This window comes from Phalacrocorax carbo, chromosome 2 (genome assembly GCF_963921805.1).
Source record: "Phalacrocorax carbo chromosome 2, bPhaCar2.1, whole genome shotgun sequence".
NCBI lineage: Eukaryota > Metazoa > Chordata > Aves > Suliformes > Phalacrocoracidae > Phalacrocorax > Phalacrocorax carbo.
This window is the reverse complement of record NC_087514.1, coordinates 122525309-122548276: the sequence shown is the minus strand read 5'-3', so window position 1 is coordinate 122548276 and position 22968 is coordinate 122525309. Positions and strand designations below refer to the sequence as shown.

General features: G+C 42.9%; 1 protein-coding gene across 2 annotated transcripts in view; it reads left to right on the top strand.

Moving 5' to 3' along the window:
* The first annotated feature begins 7339 nt into the window (after positions 1-7339).
* The window catches only part of CMTM8 (CKLF like MARVEL transmembrane domain containing 8), a 41355-nt gene continuing 25726 nt past the window's right edge, over positions 7340-22968 (top strand). The window contains exon 1 of one of the 2 annotated variants that reach the window (XM_064444206.1): positions 7340-7735. In XM_064444206.1, the coding sequence (XP_064300276.1) occupies positions 7559-7735 (177 nt within the window). In that variant the 5' untranslated portion in view covers positions 7340-7558. The remainder of the gene's footprint in view (positions 7736-22968) is intronic. The other variant, XM_064444205.1, reaches the window with a different exon arrangement.

The window sequence follows — 22968 nt, the reverse complement described above, 5'->3', positions numbered from 1 at the left end:
TCAGTCACTTGGAGATTTCAGACCATTATTTGGTATAATGTGTTCCTCTATAACATTTTCCTCTCCTTCAGTTAATGGATAACCGTCAAATGTCTTTATCCCGTACTAATAGAATGGCTGTGCGAACCAGTATGAAGACAGCCAGGTCCTGCACTTCAGTCACAACAACCCCATGCAACGCTACAGCCTTGGGACAGAGTGGCTGGGAAGCTGCCCATCAGACAAGGACCTGGGGATATTGGTCGAGAGCTGGCTAAACATGAGCCAGCAGTGTGCTCAGGTGGCCAAGAAGGCCAACAGCATCCTGGCTTGTATCAGGACTAGTGTGGCCAGCAGGAGCAGGGAAGTGATTGTGCCCCTGTACTCGGCACTGGTGAGGCCGCACCTCGAATGCTGTGTTCAGTTTTGGGCCCCTCAGTACAAGAAGGACATTGAGGTGCTGGAGTGTGTCCAGAGAAGGGCAATGAAGTTGGTGAAGAGTCTGGAGGACAAGTCTTATGATGAGTGGCTGAGGGAACTGGGGTGGTTTAGCCTGGAGAAGAGGAGGCTGAGGGTAGACCTTATTGCTCTCTACAACTACCGGAAAGGAGGTTTTAGTGAGGTGGGTGTTGGTCTCTTCTCCCAAGGTGCTTGTAATAGGACAAGAGGAATGGCTTCAAGCTGTGCCAGGGGAGGTTTAGACTGGGTATTAGGATAATTTCTTTCCTGAAAGAGTAGTCAGGCATTGGAGCAGGCTGCCCCGAGAGGTGGTGGAGTCACCATCCCTGGAGGTGTTCAAAAAGCATGTAGACGTGGCACTTTGTGACATGGGTTTAGGAGGCATGTGGGTGTTGGGTTGACAGTTGGACTTGATGATCTTAGAGGTCTTTTCCAACCTTAATGATTCTATGATTCTAAGAGCCGTAAAACATCTGCCTGGATTTCTCTGCCTTCTCCTTCCACTGTTGTGTTCTCCAAGGCTTAGGTCAGTGACCTGGCAGGTTTCCAGTTCTCCTCTCTTGCCCTTCAGCCCCCTAGAACAGAGCATGAACACTCTGGGACCTCACCCCAGCCAGCTGCCGCCTTTCTCAGCAGATCCTGCAGTCACCCCGCTGGCCTTTTTGTTTTTCTCTGGGTGAGGATTTTCCACCCTTACACCTTGCAGCCCACCCACATAAAACTGATTCTCCCCATACAGCACTTTCATTACCCAACTATTGGCCAGGCATAGCCCAGCCAGCGAGATTCGTAAGATCCTTTATCCAGCTGCCACTTCAGGACAAGGAGGCAATGTGTCAGGCATTGGTACTTCATGTGTATTGTGCAGCTGGGTGACTAAAGCATTAACAAGATTGTAGCTTTATGGAATTAATTGGAATTTGTTTCTGTGGTTTCACAAATCACTCAGGTCATCTCTTCTTATGTTCCGTATAATACAGACACAAAATTTGTCAATGTAAGCTTGCTAAAAGAGTATAGTTTAAACAAATCCATAGCTTTGAATTATAGATTTAAAATTATAGAGTCTACTACATTACTTTATAAATTATTCAAATAGCTAATTATGCTGTATTAAAATGATAAGTTAAAAAACCCAAACAACAAAGATGCTTTATTTTCAGTCTGGATTTGTCCCACTTCAGCTTCCAGCCATGGTATCTGGCTAGGTTTTTGCCCACCAGCTACTGGATTTCTTCCCTCTGCATATATACACACACAGCAAGCTCAAGTCACCTCCTAATAATTTAGTATAATATAAGGCGCACTTTGGGTCTCGGGCATGTTCCAGGGTGTTGTACCAACCACAGCAGAGCAAGCCGTCTGTTAATAAAGCCTGCAAGCAAGCTGATGGCAGAAGTTGTGAGGAGGTTGTAAACTCTCTCCCTAAACACAGATGATGCTGTGGTGAAACCATGGTGGAATTGTTCAGTCTTTCATTAATTATCTAAAACCAAAGATGATATTGACAATTGTTGAAGGTGATCCTTTCCTTCCACTGTTTCGCACTGGGATTGGGTGCTGTACAAACATTACCTGCTGTGATTTACATAAACAGTTTGGCAAGCACCATCCTTAACAAGTAGAAAACATACATGTCTTCAGTGGAAACATTTATATTCTCAAGAACTGTAATCACTAGTATGTGTTTGTACCATAGTAATATTTAAAGGTCTACGGAGGACTGGTGACCCCAATTAAAGTATTTATGAGTGTGCCTCAGGGACAGCCTGTCTGGACATGCTCAGGGGCAGAACAAGCTCATTCCTCACATAACATGACACCAGACACCAGAGTATTCAGGTGACTCAAGATTTGCACGTGCGAGAAGGCATGGCCACCAGCTGCACTTGGAGCTGTGCTTGCAGGCTCACTTAGAGAAGGACAGCTGAGGGTAGCTGAGAAGCAGCCTGTGAAATACAATATGGGCATACTCTTGCAGGTGCATTACAGATTTGAGGTCCCTGACCTCGAAGTATGAAAACCACAACTCCCATTCTGAGAAGATTTGTCTGTCGAAGAGATAGGCATCACACTTCTCACTACAAACTCTTCTTTTAATTTGAGCAGATGTGCTCTCTGCTCTGAAGTTAAGCATACGTGTACAGTGTGCAGGGATGGTGTTCTAAGAAGAATTGGCTCTGGAGGAAGTAAGCAGTTTTTCCTCAGCACAGTATCTAAAAGGCGGTTGAGTTTCAGGGCTGGAAGGGATTCTTAGATTCCCAGAGCAGATAAAACAGCTCATGAAAGGCTAATGCACAGAAAACACATGGCCTATGTACATCATTATCTCTATTCTTAGCACAGTCTCATAGAATCATAGAATGTCCTGAGTTGGAAGGGACCCGCAACTATCACTGAGTCCAACTCCTGTCCCTGCCTAGGACAATCCTAAACCTCACACCATATGTCTGAGGGAGTTGTCCAAGTGCTTCTTGAATATCATCAGGCTTGGCACCATGACTATCTCCCTGGGGAGCAAGGAGGTCTCTATCACCAAAGGTCTCTATCACTAAACAGTTTCCTTAGTGTCATGGTAATGGGTTTCAAAACTGGAAAGAAAAAAAAATCTTAAAGTCAGTATATTACTGTTCACAGCATGGAGTTAATTCTCTGTGTGGCAGTGAGTGTGTTCTAAGACAGCTTTTTGGCAGGGGAAATGTCTGTGTGTCTACAGTCAGGCATTGTATCTACAATTCAAGTAAACTTCATGTAAAGAAAGAAATATTTGCAAGAAAAGGAGTACAGAATATAAAGAACTAAATTTTGCCTTTTCCAGCATTAGGGTAGCAACTTATGTATCTGATGATCAAATGCCATTCACTGTCATTACTTGGACTGTGGTTTCAGTTGGTATTGATTTTATGTGTGTTAATTTTGGGGTGCTCAACCTGCAAAACCAAACAAGCCTCGTGTTCAGTAACCCCATGTACAAACACAGACCCTCTTTACTGCAAGAGTGGTCAGGCATTGGAACAGGCTGCCCAAAGAGGTGGTGGAATCACCATCCCTGGAGGTGTTAAAAAAAAGTGCAGACGGGGCACTTGGGGCCATGGGGTTGTTGGGCTGGCAGTTGGACTTGATCTGAGAGGTCTTTTCCAACCGTAATGATTCTATGATTCTATCATAATAGGCATTTTGAAAATATGGGCATCTCATCTATTCTCTCTCTGTTGCAGCAACATTAGAAGATCCAAGTATCTCAATCATGCAAACCATCTTTACTTCGCAAAATACCAGTTCACACACAGAGTCACCTGCCTTGATTGATCATGTAGCACATGTCACTACCAAAGTACAAATCAAGTATTTCTGGTTTGGGTTAGTAGAAATCAGCTTTTCCATATGGTCATAAGCCACCAAAGAGTAACATATGTTATTAATTATTTACTTAAATAAGTTTGTAGCTCAAAGCCTACATGTTGCTGATTCCAAAAAGCTATTAGGAAATACTCCAAACATTTTTTTATTTAATGCTAACCAAAAATATCTCATCCTTAGACTAGCACAGTGGGATGTCAAGGGTGATAATGTTTGTCCTGGACATCTGACATGAATCCATGTTCCTTAAGTATGACCGGGGTTCCATGGGAAGTACAATTCCTTTCTTGCCCTCTTCAGACAAGCACCCTTAGCTTTCTTAGACCACTCCTAGGCAGTTTAGAAAGAGTAAGTTTTTGTTGTTGACTAAAATCTGCTGATGACCAGTGAAAAATCTCAATCACCTTTCCCTTTATAGGTTTACTTGTTTTACTTACCTAAAAAAGGTCTGAATAACTTTTGACATTTGAAAATTCTAGGATTTGGGAGGGGGGAAGGGAAGCTGTATTTCAAAAACAGTTCAGGAAATTCCAGTCAGCTCCACTCCTTGGGCCTGTGAGTCTACTTTAATTAGCACTTCCAGTTGGCAAGATTATTGCTAAGAAGGTAGTTCTAGAGAGCTCGATCAGTAATCTCAAAAATGTTGATACCTCAGGACTTGAGAACCAAACCAGCTTAAATGGAAGAATCTGTAAATTAGATACTGAGACATTCAGGAATAAGCTCTTTACTTAGAAACCTGATAATACTTGTATCAGCTATTTTGCTTTTACTAAAACATTTACATTGAAAGGCTTCATCAAATTATGTGGCTTTTTCTAATCGCATTTTACTTCATTGTAACTGTTGACAAACAGAGGTTACAATCTTGACCGGTGTTTAAAAGCCTCACCAATCCTTCCCTTGAAAGGTTAATTTAAAATACAGAAAATGGGCCACCTTCTTCTCTCTTGGTAGTCCTGTAATAAAAGGTTGATTGTTCAAGCAGCAGCATTCAATTGTTTTGCTTCTGATGTTATCTACATGTAAAAATATCTAGCTAAGCTCAGATGGTCCCTGCAGGCTTTCCAGTGCAAGGATGCAAAACAAAATATTAGAGCCTCACAGTCAACATTCAAAATGTAAAGTATTATGTTGTCAAGTTAACAAATGAAATTTGCTTCCTGCAATATTAGTGATACAGAAAAGCTCTGGAAGTGTTTGTCCTTTTTCTAGTGAAATTCATTCTTTGAATATGTTTACCAGAGAAAAATGTGCTAACTAGGGAAGCCAGAGTAGCTGCCAGTGTTCAGAGAAGTTGCCCAGAAATGTAGCCGTCCAGTTCCTGTTGAATTAGTCATGATACTAGACCTCTACAACAGACATTGAAAACTTATGCTACGTTAATAGATTTAATATAGTTCAAACAGGTTTGGTTTTAGGTTTTTTTTCTTTCTTTTTTTTCCCACAGGACCTGGGATGTTCAAATGACAGATGTGCAGACCAAAAGCAATGAAGTTTATTGCTCTGATTGTAGTGGTTGAAAGAGAAACAACACTAATCTCCAGAAGTTCAGGGAGCAAAGTAAATACAGAGTTTTAGCTTTGAGCATCAAAACTGAGACCACTGAATAATGTCCTGGAAACACAGTGAGAATATACATCCAGTGTAAAACAAATCACCTCTCAAAGGGAAAGTGATTTGAATGACCCAAACCATTTTGAAATTTGTGTTCATTTCACTATTGGCATGAATTTTAGCCCCACATTTACTCACTTTTACTTACTGATCTTATAGGTGAGAAACTGAAGAGATAAAGAGTTTTTCAGAGGAGAAAATCACTGCTGTTACAATGGATTCTCATGAGCAGCAACAGGGGCATCTCAAAGCTTCTCTGGCGGTCGAAGGAAGCTTGGCACTGCTGAACAATCAGATAAAGCACTTTTTATTTGCAAGCCAGTTGAAGCAGGTCTCTAAACAGACCAATGCACAGATGTGTTCTGTTCCTTTAAAACCTCAGCTGTTATTTAAGAGAAAGGGATAAAATAGGAATGCAATCAATACAGAAATGCTGGTAACTCCACAAAAAAATGTTGGTTTTGCAAGAAAGTGTAAAATACCTCATTTGTGACTGAGGTGTTGTGTTAAATGGTTTGTGTGTGGTTTGCTAATGGTCTTTTTTATTTTCCTCACAAAGAAATTATGTGTTCTGTATATCACATCATGCTGAGTGGCTGGCATCTCATTCTGATGACCTGCAGTTCATGTTTGCAAAACTCTGCCACAGTTCTTCTGCCATCTTAAATAAAAAATTCACCAGTGCTTATGAGTACACGGAGGCTCCACAGAGCCCGAGCCAAGACATACATTCCGAGAAGCCCATGAAGCCTGTGCTGCAACACACTTACACTGTGAGCGGAGACACAACCATGCACGAGAACCAGTTAATTTGGGTAATTCATGTTTCCTGTACTTCTGGGAGAAATTCTGCTATCCTCCTCCTCCCTCCCCAGCTGACTCAATCCCCTGCTAAAAGGTAATACTGCAAAATCCATCCTTTGTTAGCCAGTAGGAGAGCAGCAGTCAACAATTCGAGGACAATAGCCACCAGACATATGGAAAACACTTCATTTTTACTGAGCTGCTGCATGCACATGCTTTGTTAATGAGAATTCCTAACATTGGAAAAAACCTCTAACCTTCTTGCTTGTTGTTGAAACACCATGCTTTTTTGTGAAATGGAAGATCACTTCAGAAGCTCTTAAATGACCTGGAAACGGTTTTTGTTTTTTAAAAGGCAACACTTTAGACTGGAAAACTACTGAAAAATATAGGTTAGGGTACAGCTTGAGACTGTCAGGTAGTAGGCCAATAACGACTTCATATTTTCCATTTCCAGTGACTTTCATGGCTTTTAAAAAGTCTTTTGGATCATGGAGGCTCTTGGTTGTTTGGCAGATCCCAGTTAAACCCCCATTTCCAGCTCTGAGCAGGCTGTGGTATCTCCTAGCCTGTGGTTCCCTGCTTGTGGCACTTTGCTGTGGTTCCTCTCCCAACAGCGTGCCACTGACGAGCAATGGCAGCCAGTGGGAACGGCAACCCACAGTGCCAGCATGCCTCCTGTCAATGTTTGCTGTCTGTGGAGCCAGGGGTGACGGTCTAGATAGACGATGATGGTAGGCAGCTGGGGTTGGACCCCCCAAAAGCGTGCTCACCCATAAGGCTATGGCCTGGTTTCCCGTGGGGTGTTTTTCCAGAGGGCGGCTGGCTCAGCCTGGCTCCTTGGCCGCGCTAGAAGTGGACGCGGTCCCAAGGCCTCTGTGTGTATGAAAGTGCGGGAGGTCAGGAGCTTGTTCAGAGGGGCTCCGCGTAGCCCCCTCGGAGGGCCCTTCCCAGCGCTGGGGATGCCCCGCACCACCGACCCGGGCCGGGGAACCCCATACCGGCCGCTCCTCACACCCCCTCAGGGTGCTGCCGCCCGCCCCGTGAGGCGGCTGTCCCCGGGGCGGGAGCGGGGACCGCACCGGGAGGGCTGGGCTGGCCTCCTGGGCGGGCGGCACCCCACCGGACCCGCCTCTCCGCCCGGGGCCGGCCGCCGAGCACCCTCCCCCCCCGCGCTGAGGCGAGGGGCTGCCTGCCGCGCCGGGGCCACACAAAGCGGCGTGCGGCGGCGCCTTTCCCGCCGCCCCTGAGGCGGCAGCTGCCCCTGCCTTCCTCCCTCCTTCCCGCCGCAGCGCTCGGGGCTGGCCGGGAGGCGCGGGACAGCCCCGCGGCGCCGACCATGGAGCCGCCGGTGCCGCCGCCGCCGCCTCAGGAGCAGCCGCCGCGCCCTCGCTCCCACACGGTCACCACCACCAGCAGTTCCTTCACCGCCAACCTGTCGGCCAGCTCCAGCACCCTCGCCTACGACAGGGAGTTCCTGCGGACCCTGCCCGGGCTCCTCATGGTGACCGAGATCGTGAGTGACCCCGGGCAGGCGGCGGCCATGGAGGAGCCGGGTCCCGGGGGGTGCGCGGAGGGGCTCGGCTCGGGGGAGCTCGGCAGGTTTTGGGGTCACCGCTGTGGAGAGTTCCTGCTCTTCTCGGGAGGTTGGGCGGTTTCCCCTCAGAGCATCACCTGAGGCGGCTTCCATGGGTCCGAACCGGCAGGTAGAGCGGAGGGAAGGGGCGGCTTGGAAACAAGGGCGGCTTTACGGGGGCGGGGGGGGCGGCCACAAGGCTCCCGCCTCGAAACTATCGGCAAATACAAAAGCGATACAGGGCACCTGCGGTCTCTTTAGTCTCCCGCGGTGTTTGTGGTGTCATCACCTCTCGTGGCGGGAAAGTGAGACTGGGCAGATCGGGAACTGATTTTTGGAGGCTTTTCTTTAACTACACTGGTTGTATACTCTGTGTAGTTTATAGCATGCAGGTAACCGTGATGCGAGAGTTAATTAGGCAACTTATCTTCATTTTGTAGGTCAATTAAAAAAAACCCAACAACCCAATCATTTCCTTATTCTCTTAGGGATTAGATATACCTGTGCAGAGCAGCATACGAACTAACACCTTTTGGGTCTTGGTAGCGTTTTTAATTTTTTGCAGGTACTTTATAAGGTGTAAATGAACATACAGACGGCCAGGCAGCGCGGGGTTCGGTCTTAGCGGTAGGCAGTGCACAACACAATGCTGGGACCCCTCTGTGGTCTGGCGGGACTCTCGGTGCGTTAAGAAACAGGTACTCAGCAACCCCACTTAAAAAATAATACATTTCTCTTAAGTCTGCTCATCTACACTATTAAGAGTTAAGGAACTTAAAGACCTGGTTGCCCCAACTAATTTTTTTGAGTTTCCTTTGTGATATTTTTGCTTTGACGATGCTGGAAGGATTAACTTATCTGACTGCATTAATTTTCAAGGCTTGAAAACATTGTGCTTCACCAGAGCAGTGGAATGACTGTTGGTTTTGCTGACTTCAAAGTTGAAATAACCAAGCGAAGTTTCAGGCTGACTTGTCGTAGGACCTCTGGTAGGAAGAGTGCCATGGGAGAGAGGATGCGCTTTGAGATGCCAGCTGCTGCGCGGGCAAGTAGCGGTGAGGGTGTGAAGTCAGAGCCTGCTACCAGCTGGTACTGTGTATGCTGGCATGGTTGAGAATTCTGGTGATCTTTAGTAGGTAGGTGATGGTATACTTGTTTCAGTTAAGTACAGGGGATGCTTTGCTGTCAGAGTTGTGATAGATCTGTGAATAAAGAAGTCTTAGTTTTTTAAAGAAAAGCTGCTTTCTTTTCCACTCTTTTCCAGTTACTAATTACAACAGAATTATGAACCTGTCTTGTACTTTATCTGAAGAGTGATCCTGCTGTAGATTGTTCGAGAGGTGCCCAAGGCTTCTCCCAAGCCCTGCTGGAACTTTGTGTATTCAGCCTGGCTGTGAATACTGTATCAGCTGCACTTACATTGAGCTATGTGGCCGCAGGGCATGGACAGGCTCTTGCTTACTCTTTGTTGGAAGTGTGCTTTCTAGTTTGTGTTGGCAGGTGATGTTTTTGTAGCTTACCTTTCTAAACAGAGTGATTATGGTTTTTAGGGGGACTTTGTTTCCTATCAGCCATTCCTGGCTCCTGGAATAACTATAAAATGATCCTTCAGCTACAGTTTTGAGATACATGAGTCCATTGGTATTGGCATTTAGAACCAGTTTTGGTTTAAGTTTCATAAGTATTTGAGAACACATTTGCCAGCTTCAGAAAGAACCTCAATGCTACCTGACTTTGTAGGCTAGAGTAGAGTTGTGTCTGCGCCACAGGCTTCCATGTATTTTTATTGATGAACAGTGTGAAGGTGTGCAGTTCCTGGCCAACTCAGAGGAGCCAACAGAAGTCTCTAATGTAGATGAACTTATACTGGTTTGTGATGATGTATTTGAGAGAATGGAGGACAGTTTAAAGACAAAGTTGAAAGCAACAAGGCAGGTCCTACAAAAGTGTAGAGTATTGCTAGATACTGCCTTTGAGGAAATACTTCTGGTTCTTGACCCCACTTATTTCAAAGCAGGTGTAGAGTAGCTGTTCTGTGAAATTAAAGGAAAAGAAAAACATATTAGTGAATACCTTGATATGGAATTAACTGAAATAAAACCAGTCATTAAAATCAAATAAATCAGTTTTTATGTATGTGTATATGTATGTTTGGCTTTGGTTTTTGGTCAAACCTTTTCCACCAGTTCTGTATGTTCTTTTCTTTCTGAGAGAAAAATGTGCATTAAAAGAGCATGACTAACTTTACAGAAGGTCTCAATTTCAGAATTGGCTGTGCATATTCAGCAGTAATGGAGCTGTGTACCCTAAATCAGTCCATTCCTGCCTGTTCTGATCATCTTATATATATATGTAAAAGTTGTGGCTTGACTACATAGACTGGCTCTTCAGGATATTTTTGACCCTCAGTACTGATCCTGCAGCTCACAGCACAATCCTTTGGCGAAGGATTTGCAAACCTGTAAATGGGACGAACTCATATGTGTGTCTGTATTTCAGTCTCAGGAAGTTTGCAGCCTGATAGATCATTTTCAGTCTAAGTACCAAGCTCTGAAGTGCAGCAGCTGTGTTAAGAGGATACCTTTGCTTCTGCTGCCCCTGCTCTGGAGACACCTGTGAGATGGACAGGGAAGAGGACTGTTTTTAGTAGTATCTGTTATCACTGCAGCTGCTTATCTGACAGACCCCATGTTCATCAGGATACTGTGTTAAAGCTAAGCTAGGGCTGTTAAACAACAGTGCTAAGTGTTCTGAGCATGGGGCTGCATAAATATTTGATTATTGCCACTGTCAGTCAGCAACGTGCGTGCAGCAAGAGGAGTGCAGTCTGTGACTCCTGGCTCTGAAACTGGAGCTTCCTTCTCTGTATAGGCAAAGGGCAAATCTGTGTTATTCTTCAACCAAAGAGAATGGAAAAGCACAAAGTTAACATGTAAATTTTTTCAGTCCTTTAAATGAAGGATCTTGATCAGATTTTGCTCTTACCTCCCTAGTTTGGGTGCTGTGAAGATGAATTCACTGCTGGGTGGATTTTCACGTGCACTAGTAACCACCCTAGTTCTACACTGGGGCTGTGGTTTAATGGCACAGTAAATTCAGCTTAACAGCTCCTACTAAGAGATTCTTTGCAATGCCGCAAAACACTGGTCTGCTACTAACTCAGTCTGCTGTTTCCAATTTGTTCAAAATAAGTTAGCTTTGTACAGACAGGCTTTATGATGGATCAGGTGTTATCTGTCCCTTACATAGCTGGTTTAAAGCCAGCATAAATCTGGGATGAGGTTGACTGCATAGTCAGCAGTAATGGAGTCATGTACCCCAACCTGGTTCAGCTTAACTTTGTAATGCCATTTGGTCTAGCACTGCACACATCTAGTATGAATGAGCGCAGAACTGCAGCCTGAAGTGTAGGCTAAATTACCTGGTGCTGACAGATTTCCATTGCCTTTTACATGTGCCTCCGTGACCAGAGAGCGTGCAAGGTTTCCTGCCACTTACTGGGAAAGAATTGGGGTCAGTTTATTTCAGTGCAAAGAGCAAAATAGAAAATGCCACTGGATTTCTGAGAGAGGCCTTTGGGAGCTGGCATAAAACACAGCTTTGGTGTGTGGAGGCTTATCCAAATTACTTGTATGCAGAAGTAATAACACTTGCTGAACAGCACAGGGGCTTCTGACTTGGGAGGCTTGGATTCACTGGCCTTAGCTGGCTGGTGACTATTGACAATGAATTTATCTGCATCTCTCTAACTTCTCTGAATGGCTTCTCTGTTCATGGAATATAGATGCAAATCTTTGAAAGGCACACTGAGAGTTATTGGTAAAAAGTAGTATATAAGACGTAAGTGGTGTTACATAAAGTCTTTAAGTCAGATGTCAATCACCTGAGTTGACACTGCAGTAAAAATATATCCTGTAGAAGGTAATTGATACTTATTCCTATAGTGTAAATTCCCCCCAAGGAGGGTTTATATTTTCAAAAGAAGCAAGTATAGCAATTTTTAGAGGTGTTTTTTGAGTGTTTCTTTTCTGTACAATGATGGCCCAGAAAGACTATATTTTTTCTTTCTGGGAATTTTATGGCCAAGATAAATGATGGCTAGTGATACCTTCTCAGAGCTTTAAATCAGCTTCTGAAGTCAAGCGTTATGGATCACTTTGCAGAAGCGGAGAGTTTTGTGGTTGCTATGGATGTAGTTATAAAAATATTTACTTTCTAGCAGAATGACATTGATTCCTTCAGACTGTTGCTTCACACCAGTATTGTGAAGATACAGTCTCTCATAAAACTTGCCCTGCTAATTTTAAGGCTTTTAATGGCTATTTGTCTTTAACAAAAACACAGACTACATAGCTTGGAAGGGTTTGGCGGGTGGTTATGCTGCTGCTGCAAGTAAAAGGTTGTGGTGGTGTAAATTTTAGTAAATTGTAGTTACAGTTGCATTTCTTCATGCTATTCTATGCAGATTATTCTTTGAGTGAAATACCCAGAATAAAATATGTACTTGAAATAAAAACCTGATAGGAGGTAATTTCCATTATTGGTACCACATAAAATTATGGTTTGAAGTTACATTTCTGGAAAATAAAAGTATTTTTGATTGTTATTTCATTATTCTTCAAATGTAAGATCTTTGAAGGCTTAACTGGGAAAAGAAATCATGTCAAATTTGTTTATTCTGGTAGAGTGGTGAATCTCAAACTATTAAATAGATGTTGAAAGTTATGTCAGATTTAAGATATTGAGATTACCAAAACCAGAACAACTAGACATGTCCAAATGTTTGTTTAATAGGCTTCCCTCCACCCTTTTTTTTTTTTTTTGAGATGCATCAAAATCTTCTACAGATATTTAGGTTTTGAATTAAGTTGGCAATAAAATAATATAAATGTTAAGAAAAACAAAAGTAATACAGTGGGACCATCTGCTGTGAAAAACCTAAACAAAAAAAAATTGTACTTCTTTAAACTAAGTGCACTTAGCTTTTTTTCTTTTAGTCTTATGCCCTCTCTGACTGCAGTTCAGAGTTTGTGTATAGATCCCATGCTGCTTCTGCACCCCCAGTTCATGGATAGCCCTCAGTAACACAGAGGGAGCTTCATAAAAAAACCCCTTTCCTCACCTGAGTAGCAAGACTTTCTCTTCTATCAGGAAGCGTAGAGACTTTTTTCTGGTTTTGTTTTGGGTTTTTTTTTCCCTCCTTCTTACAATGCAGTTTTTAACTCCAGTCACAGCATGTCTGCTTGCATGCAGTTGACAGCACTGAGGCACCTTCTGATGTGTTGAACAAGTTCTTTGCCTAGAGGAGGTGTACGGAAGCATGGTCTTAAAACGATTCACTTTGAATTAATGAGTGAAAAGAAGTATCCTGTACTAGTCAATAGCTTCATCTTCCTGTGCATGAATAAGCAAACACACAATATAAAGTCTAAGCTCTCTCCTTTGCTCTTGATCAGGTAAAACTCCCACTGCAGCCAGGTTTCTCTTCTCCGTTTTTCAGGTGGTGGTGTTCCATTGCTAACCCTTAGTGTAACTGTCCTTAGTGTAGTGGATACACACATCTATATGATTTCCATCTTCCTCTAGAATCATAAAATTGTTTGAAGTTCTGTTTCCTTAGAGGTCTTTGGTTTTCTAGACAAGATCAGGGTGTTTCCTTGGGAAGAGAGAGATGTTTGGGGGACAGAGGACACAGAAGCTTTGGAAAGTGTTGTCTGTAACGTGCCCCAAGTGCAGATAGGAACAGTAATGGGACTGACATGGTAAGAGGGTGAAAATGCCTCTGAAACTGAATGCAGGTATTTTACAAAAGGTCAAAAATGCAAAGTATTCTCAATATCTCAAGGTTAAGGTACAATATCTATGAAATGTCATTATCTCTTCATGAGAAGAATGCTTTAAAGACATATTTAAACATCAACTTTGTTCTTGGGTGGATAGTGGATATAATGTAATTCCTTTTCCCTCACCCCTCCCAAACTCTAGAAAACAATTTCTTTCTTTTGTACCTACAAAAAAATCTTATGCAACCCAAAGCTAATTTAAAATAACTTTTTGGCCTGCAGTAGCCTGTGACTGTTTGTTGGTGGAATGTGCAGTCTTCCCATTATTCCTAATGGAATAGGTACAGTGTACTAGGCACTTGGCTTTAGCATGATGCTGTGGCTGGGTGTGTGACTCGTGAGGGTGAGTGCTGAGGACCATCATGGTCTCTCATGGATCTCTTGTGGATCCCAAACCATCATGGCCTGAGGACAAAGGTTGGTGATGTAGTTGGAGGAAGATGTGGACTGCATCCCTGAAAACTGCCTTTTTTCAGCTATGCCAGGTGGTCCAATAAAAATCATTATGGAAGCTATGGAAGACATTCCCCCACCCCGAAGGCCCACATCCCTGGGTAATTGTACTATGGGAACTGAGCTGCTTGTGAAGACAGTGGTATTGTCAGATACAGTAAATGATGGAGATACTTGATGCTACATTTTGTACTAAAATGAATACAAATCCTGGACTTGTCTGTCTCCCTTTTCTCTGTGACTGTTGGTTTCTTTTGGGGCTTGTTTTTTCCCCTCATGTTATATTCTTATTTTCCCCTTTCTGCAGGAGGATTCTTGGCTTCTTCTTGGACTGATTTATTAGACGCTGTTAAGACCTCAAATTAGAGGATCTTAAAGTAGTGTATGCCTATCTAAAAAGAACATTTTCCATGCCATGTATGATGAAGAGGTATATTTCCTGGCAGTGTAGTAAGAATGAGAGCAGGGAAAGGATGAAGAGAAAAAAGTTAATTGACTATGAATCACACAGGACTCTTGCAAAATCATAAATGGCCTCCAAGTTTCTGACTCCTAGTCTTAACCATTAACAAATTGCTACTTTTACAGCAAGAACAGATGCCTTTCACTCCCTGCCCTTGGATGCTGGGAGCACTCCTACGTACCTGGGGAGCCTGTGGATGTGTCTCCTCTGTCCAATGTTCTGCACTGACTGCAGAACAGCATCGGGCAAGGCTAGAGCAGCAGTGGCTCAAGGATTTTTCTTAAAAATTGAATTCTCAAAACCACAGAAAAATTCTCTTAGGGACTCTGAGCCCTTCTGAATGGGAAACGTAGTGGGAATTACCATGTGCTGCCTTGTTTGGTGAGTGCCTTCTTATTCAGCCTGCTGCTTTTCCCGGTCTCTCCTGGGAGTAATAATGCCATACAGTCAGTTTCTAATGGTCCTGCTTTTATATATATATCTATAAGTATTTGTGTATTTTTTTAGCTTTGTTTTTCTTTTGGATAAAGTACATATTGCAACAGTGTGATATTTCTGCACTTCTTTGTATTTCAATTCCAGAAAATCAGTAGAAAGCAGGGTCCTTGCAGAGAGGACCAAGCCTACTTTTCTAGGCCCAAATAGCAAATAGATTTTGGTGTCCATCGGACCTTTGGCAAGGTAGTTCTGTTCATGTGGCCTGACCCAGTCCCCATGGAAGCTGCTGGCACTGATTCACCTGCCTCTGAAAGGAGCGGCTCAGGTGTAAGGCTAGTAGAACTCCAATGAAGAAGGGACTGAGTAAGGAAAAAATCAAGTTACTGCTTTCAGTGGAAGCTGGTTCTGGTCCAAGGAAAGCTTGATGTTAAGCTTATGTTAGTGAACTGAAAGAGGCTGGGGTCTTGGTTCCACATTCATTAACACTGGATCCAGGCTTTGCCAGATCGCTTTGTTACAGGGACTTGGATCAGTCCTGGGCGTGACCTGCATTTTTGCCATGTTATAGCCCAATATTGAGTTGTTTACACTGTTCGTTTTTGCAAGGTATGGGTGAGCAGATGATGCTGGTACAACCACAAGTTTGCTGAGACAAAAATCTTCAAAGCAAAACAAAAACATTTTCAACAAATTGGTATCATTAGAGGGATGCTGTCCCAGCAGTTTGTTCTGGGCAGCCACAATGTTTCCACTCCAATATGAGATGCGCAAAAATCAGATCTTGTAGAACTGAGGTGGACTAAGTAAGCGTGGTAATAATCAGTCAGATGTTGTCAGTTTTTGATATATCATAACCTAGTTACAAAGAATAAATATATCGAAAAATGCTAGGTATGACTGGAAAGAGGCCATGTAGGGAAAGCAGCTTCTCTTATCATACTCTGGTAATTGCTGCTTGTGTTTAGCTGATGGCCTGATGTGCACAACTTGAAAGGAAACCTGTCAAGAACCTCTGCTTCATACCCAAAAACAAGACTGGTTTGTATCACCAGCTTTAAATGTGACTTCTATGTCCAGGCCTGGATTTAAATATATTAAAGGTGACACTGTTTTGCAGAGATTCCATTTATTTCTATTTATTTAGCCTGGAAGCTGTACAGCCACTTACAGGGTGTGTGTCCCCCCGCCTTTTTTTCCCTTTGTATGTGTGTATAGTGATTACTTGAAAGAGTCCTTTAACACATATTCTAGCATCTGTTCTCTTCATTCAGCAGTAGTGCTATTCCCAAGGCTGCAGCTCCTGCAGCAGCTAATAGCTGAATGTGGCAGTGCAGGTTTGAGAGGAGTATGAGTAATTGTAGGAGAAATTTTAAAAATGGAGACAGAGATTGTAGCAGGCAGGAATAAAGCATTGGGGGACAGGGGAACAGGTAAAAAAATCCTCTAACAAAAGGAAAACCTCTGCAATGTATCTTTAAAATGACACTGCAACTGATAAAATCAGCCTTGGTTGTCTCCAACTGGAGACAGTCACTGTAGGGCAGGTTCTGACAAGGATCAGGTGAAGGAAGGGTGAGTCAGTGGTTGGGTACTTGCTACTACTACTGTAGACTGGAAAGCATAAACAAATGCACAGTCATCCTCTACAGGCTCAGAGCACAACTGTGATATATGCTGGGGAGGGCAGTGCTTTTATTCAATCCTTAGAGGAGGAAAAAACCACCCAAAAATGACAGAATCTGCATTGATTTGGTTTTATTTCAATTTCTACACCATGATGTACCTTGCTGCCAGTCACATCATATGCTGTTTCAAAAAGCTTGTGTATGTACAGGCACATACAAAACCATTAAAAAAATATTATTATATCTGAAGACCTTGGAAATTAAGAAGAGCCAGAACTGATGCTCACCCCGGCAGCGTTGGTTTGATATTGGATTGTGTGCGGGCACTGGAATTCAGTCAAAACCTGCATGATCACATTATTTTTATCAAGAAACTTTTATCATGGAGAGAAACTTTTGCACAGGAGAGTTTTTCTGGGAGTTACTGGGATACTGTGCATTGAAGGAAGGCATGTCATGAGTAAGGAAAGGGATTATTCAAATGATGGTTTCCTGGCTAATTGCTTCCTTGGAAAGTCTGAGTTTTATCTTCTGCTGGCACTACAGTGTTACTGTGGGGTGCTAGATAACGCAAGTAAGCGTGGCATTTCAGTGTGCTTGCTTTTCTCCTTGTTTTCTGCATCCCCAGCTTTGGGTCTGAGATGCGAAAGAAATTATTTGCAGTTGCAGAACACAGTTGCTACTGACTTCAGCTACAGAGGCGAAGTGCAGTGCCATGTTAAGTTCTGTGGGGAAAAGGGGTTTTCCAGTGAAATTTAGCAAGTACTTTTGACCTTAATCTTACTGTGCTGTGTGTAAAATTGGGATACTGTACTTCTTTATCTCTCAGAAATGTTTATACTAATGACCTGTGAGATAATTCAGATAACAAAGTAGTTTTAAAGATCCCACATGGATACAAAGCCCTGAGTTGCACACTGGGAACAAGTCTGCAGGCCACACAAATAAACAAGGAGAAAGCAAAATAGTGGTAGGCCTTAGTACTGAAGAAAGCTCTCCCTTCTGTTGCTCTACGCAGGTGGTGGTGTGGAGAAGGGGAAAGTACGTGGTCATGTAATTACAGACTATACCATAACGGGTACTTAGCTAATGATAGACTTAAGATGTGTGAAGAACTTTATTTCTGGCATTGTCACATGCTTAGCGGAAAGTATTTCAATTTATTTTTGTGCCTGTCTCTGCCTCTTGGGACAGAGGCAGAAGAATGCACAAGTCCAGCCTTTCCAACTCGTTTAGTTGTGGGTGCTTTTTTGTCCCTTCATTCCTTCAAGCCTTGCTTGCCCAGCAGCTCAGGACAACTTGCCTGTTTTCAGTGACCTTCACCAGACTGCTTTTCCTCAGGCTTGGCACAGATAATCAACATAGAAGAATAAGAATTTGCCAAAATGGGGCCTTATAAGAAGGAGGTGTGAGGCAACTGAAAGAACAGGCTTTGCTCAGTATGAGACATTTATCTTTAATGGTTTCATAAAGCTTTACGTGGACAAAATTATGGAAAAATACTGTAGTATTTTAGAATAATATTAGAAATACTTATAGTGACACAGTGATTTAGGAGGTTATTGGTGACTATTGCGGCATGTTTGGTTTTTGCATTGCGGCAGGTGCTTTCTTTTAAATAAACAAATGCTTTTGGCTGAGCCATAGGAATAGAGCAGGTTGGACGGACTTGGTTTTTTTGTCAGACCTACCACTATCTTGTGATGACCTCAATTAAAGATTTTAGAAAAAGGCTGAAAAGTTCTTCAATACGAGAAGTTCAGGATACATGGAAAAGTAGGATTTCTGTTGGGATTTCTGATTTATATTTCAAAGCCATGCCATGTGCATAAACCATGTTCATTGGACTGTACAATGCGGTTACATCAGTTACTACTGTGGATTGCCAGTTGACCTCCAAGATTAAATATTTCTCCTTCTCTGTGGTATTACTAAGATATAGCACAGTACAAATTAATACAGTATTGGTGTTCTTTTTTTCTTCACCAAATGCACAGGAGTTTGGCTAATGTCAGAGTCTGGATGCCATATAAAATTCCTACTGGACAGAAATATAGTTGTCATTGAGAAACTACTATACTTATTTTTGGAAAACTACAATCCTTTTTCTACTGTTTTGAGTAGATTCTTGCATTAACGAGACTTGCCTTTAAAAGGCGGTGTGCAAGAGGAAGGGAATGACGTGCTTGAAGAGCTGGGTTCTCATGTGGTCTGTTTTCTGTTTGAATTATGACCTCCATCTGAAGATGTATAAAACGAGTTTTGAACATATTGCACAGGCCTATAGAACTATAATTGAATGATGAGACTTAACAAGAGTTGAATAATGATAAACAATTTACGTTACTAATTACATCTCCATTGTTCCCTTTGGTATATGCAAAGAATTTTCCCTGTTTATCTTCTCAGTGAAAAGGGTAGGAATCTTAGCCAGGAGAATAAGGTTTCCAAACATTTTGTTCAAATTTGGGATTTCTTGCTAGACTTTGGCAATCATGAATCATGACAAGACACTTGTACAAAGAACCTGACATTCTCTTTATACAGTGACAGAGGACTATCTAGGAAATGTTTGCCTGAAGTAAGCAAGTCAAGATAATGTGTTATAGGTGAGATGGGGTCTCTTAGAAAATCTTTTACCAAGTCCAGTTAAAAATAAAGAGAGCACACAGCAATAAATGAAATGGAATTCTCTAAGCTTGCTTACATCTAATTTTCACTTTCTTATTAAGCTGAATAGTGGAAAGCTAGCCTCAAAAAAAAACCAAACACCCCCCAAAAAAACCCCACCAAACCGAAAACCCAAACCAACCCACATCTGAAGTAATTTTCACTCTAAAAACTGAGCTTTATTTCAAAATGCCTCTTCAGTTTAGGTCTTAGTTAAAAAAAAAAAATAATGGAGAACTACATTTTAAAAGAACACATAATTTTGACTTGTGGTGGTTGCTGTTTCTGTAAGATTACATAGTGTATACAAACAAGATTACCCTAAGAAAAGGTGCAAATAAAGTCCAGATGAGTTGGTGGGAATGAACTCAGACTAAGATCTAATGTACACAAACGGTATTGTTATGAAGATAAGGTTGTAATTAATCAATTTTTGATGCTATTAAAACCGGTTGCAAATTTCCTATTGACTTCAGTCATCCCAACATATCCGCACATGAAGTAAAACGAACATGAAAGCCTACCTACTGCGAAGACTATGCATGATAATCGGGGTTTATATTGTTTGTCAGGCTCTTAAAGACCAGCAGCTCCTTTCCGCTAGTCGTTTCCTGTCCACTTGTTAGCATTTAGTAAAGGGGTGGCTCTGTTGTTCCTTCCGTTCAGTGCTGAAGAAAGTATATGCCCAGAAGCTTTCCCCATTTGTTTCATTTACCAGCTCTATGGATTAGCCTAATAAAAGAGACCACCTCCCTTAAGACCTTTCCTCTCCAATAGCCCTGTGTGAAGTACTTGCTGTCAAACTAGACTGAGATTAGGAGGAGCATAATTAACACTTTTTCTTTTTTGTGTTGATTACTGCGCTAAAACTGACTTCGGGAAAATTAAAGGCACAGTTAAGCTACTTGTTACCAAGATTCCCCGCAATGTGCTACCAGTTTGTTTACCTGTTTGATACGTGCCGTTTCTTTGGCTTGAATAGAGTAGCTGGTAGATGATAAAAGGGGAAGCTGTGCAGATCCGTTCCTCAGATGTGCCCTTTTATAACCTAAATGTCTAATTTACGTGTTTCTTTAAAGCTCCCTATGGTCATGTATCCCACAGTACAAGTAGGTATCTTATTTCGTGATGGAGCATTACTCATTTTGTTACATTCACATTGCCATAACCTCATGATACTATTAAATCCTAAATGTCAAAACACCTGATCATCACAAATGTCAATCTAAACATGTTTCTTCAGTCCAACAGATGAGTGTGTCCTGTGGCTTTCCTGCCTTATCACTGGATTATCAAACGACGTATGCCTTCTCCTGTATCAAAGGCAAATTGCTATGCATGCTGTGTTCTTCCTTTTCCCTTTGTGTGAACTAGCAAAGGTCCCAGCTAGTTATGTCTTTCAGTGGCCTAATTCCTTTCTGCTTTCTTGGTTTTACTTGCTAAGACCTGTAATATTGTTGGCAGTAGGAGGTTACATTATGTGCCTCTGTGTTTGTGCACAGTTAATGATAGCGAGCTGAGTTTTCAATGTGTGTGGATTTTGATATAGGAATAGTTGGTAGCTTGAAGAAAGCGGTACCTGCAAAATACTATTTTTGTGGTCAGATTTTTTGAGCTGTCTAGAGATTTTTCCCTCTTTGATTTTAATTTTCTATCTTTGATTTGAAACTAGTATTATGCTTTGGAGGGAAAATGTGCTAAATAACTCAGACTGCACACAGACTTTTTGAACAAAAAGCCGCCATGGACAGCCTTCCCTTCCCCCCTCAGTGGGAAAACAGGAACTCCTAAGTGGGAGGTAAATAGCTGAAATACTGAACAAAGAGTATTTGAACAAAGACTGGTAACACCTCTTTATTGTATCTGCCCTATTGTCATTCTAGGGAAGAAAATACTGGGCAGAAGAAAGCTGTGATCCAAATCTGAGGAAAGAGAAAGGGAAAAGGGGTGGAAATTAGCTAAGTAAATATAACTTTGTTGTTTGTGTATATTAGGGATGGTGTAATATAAACAGAAGTACAGGAAAAGGCTCGGGTTTTTCAGAAGAACCACTTGAGTGGGAAGGGAACCTGCTACAAGAGCAGAGCATACCCTCAGTCTCAGCTCCTGGGCTTTTGTTACCTTACCTAGAGCTCTCCTCATAAGTTTGGTGCGTTTGCTGCATTGCTTGCTGCTAATGAGTTGCAGGTCAGATGCAGATAGCCTTCGACAAAGTCGGTTGCTGCATTTTGGGATGTGGTACTGCCAGCTGCCTGCCAGGTCAGGTCATGGCCGCCTCCACTGAACGAACAGCTGACCCAGTCACAGTTGCCCTCACCTTAAACCAAGATGAACTGTGACCTGAGTGCTGCGGAAGTGGTTGGCTGGTAAGCAGTTGCAAATTCTGCAACTCAAACTGCATTCTTCAAGAAGGAAGTCTTAAAGGCACAGGAGCAGGCTGTCCCCATGTGCCACAAGATGAACCGGTGGGGAAGATGACCAGCCTGGCTGAACAGAGAGCTTTTGTTGGGACTCAGGAAAAAAAGGAGGATCTACTGCTTTTGGAAGGAGGGGCAGGCAACTCAAGAAGAGTACAGGGATCTCATTAGGTCATGCAGAGAGAAAATTAGAAAGGCAAAAGCCCAGCTAGAGTTCAATCTGGCCACTGTTTTAAGGGATAACAAAAAATGTTTTTGTAAATACATTAACAACAAAAAGAGAGCCAAGGAGAATATCCATCCTCTATTGGATGTAGAGGGGAACTTTGCCACAGAGAATGAGGAGAAGGCTGAGGTACTTAAGCCTTCTTTGCCTCAGTCTTTAATAGTCAGACCGGTTATCCCCAGGATATTCAGCCCCCTGAGCTGGAAGACAGGGATGGAAAGAAGAACAAACCACCCATAATCCAGGAGGAAACAGGACCTGCTGAGCTGCCTGGACCCTCACAAGTCTATGGGGCTAGATGGGATATGGCAGTACTGAGTACTAAGTAAGCTGGCGGAGGAGCTCGCCAAGCCACTCTCCATCATTTATCAGCAGTCCTGGTTAACAGGGGAGGTCTCAGATGACTGGAGGCTTGCCGATGTGACGCTCATCAACAAGAAGGGCTGGAAGGAGAATCAAGGGAACTACAGGTGTGTCAGCCTGACCTTGGTACCAGGGAAGGTCATGGAGCAGTTCATCTTGAGTGTGCTCACCAGGCATGTGCAGGACAACCGAGGGATAAGGTGCAGCCAGCGTGGCTTCATGAAAGGAAAGTCCTGCCTGACCAACCTGATCTCCTTCTATGGCCAGGTGACCCACCTAGTGAATGAAGGACAGGCTGTGGATTTTGTCTATCTGGACTTTTGTAAAGCCTTTCATACTGTCTCCCACAGCATCCTGCTAGAGAAGCTGGTGGCTCATGGCTTAGACAGGTGTACTCTTTTCTGGGTAAAAAACTGGCTGGATGGCTGGGCCCAAAGAGTGGTGGTGAATGGAGTCAAATCCAGTTGGTGGCTGGTCATGAGTGGTGTTCCCCAGGACTCAGTTTTGGGGCCAGTTCTGTTTAATATCTTGATCAATGATGTGGATGAGGGGTTTGAGTGCACCTTCAGTAAGTTTGCAGATGACACCAAGTTGGGTGGGAGCGTCGATCTGCTCGAGGATAGGAAGGGTCTGCAGAGGGATCTGGACAGACTGGATCAATGGACCGAGGTCAAT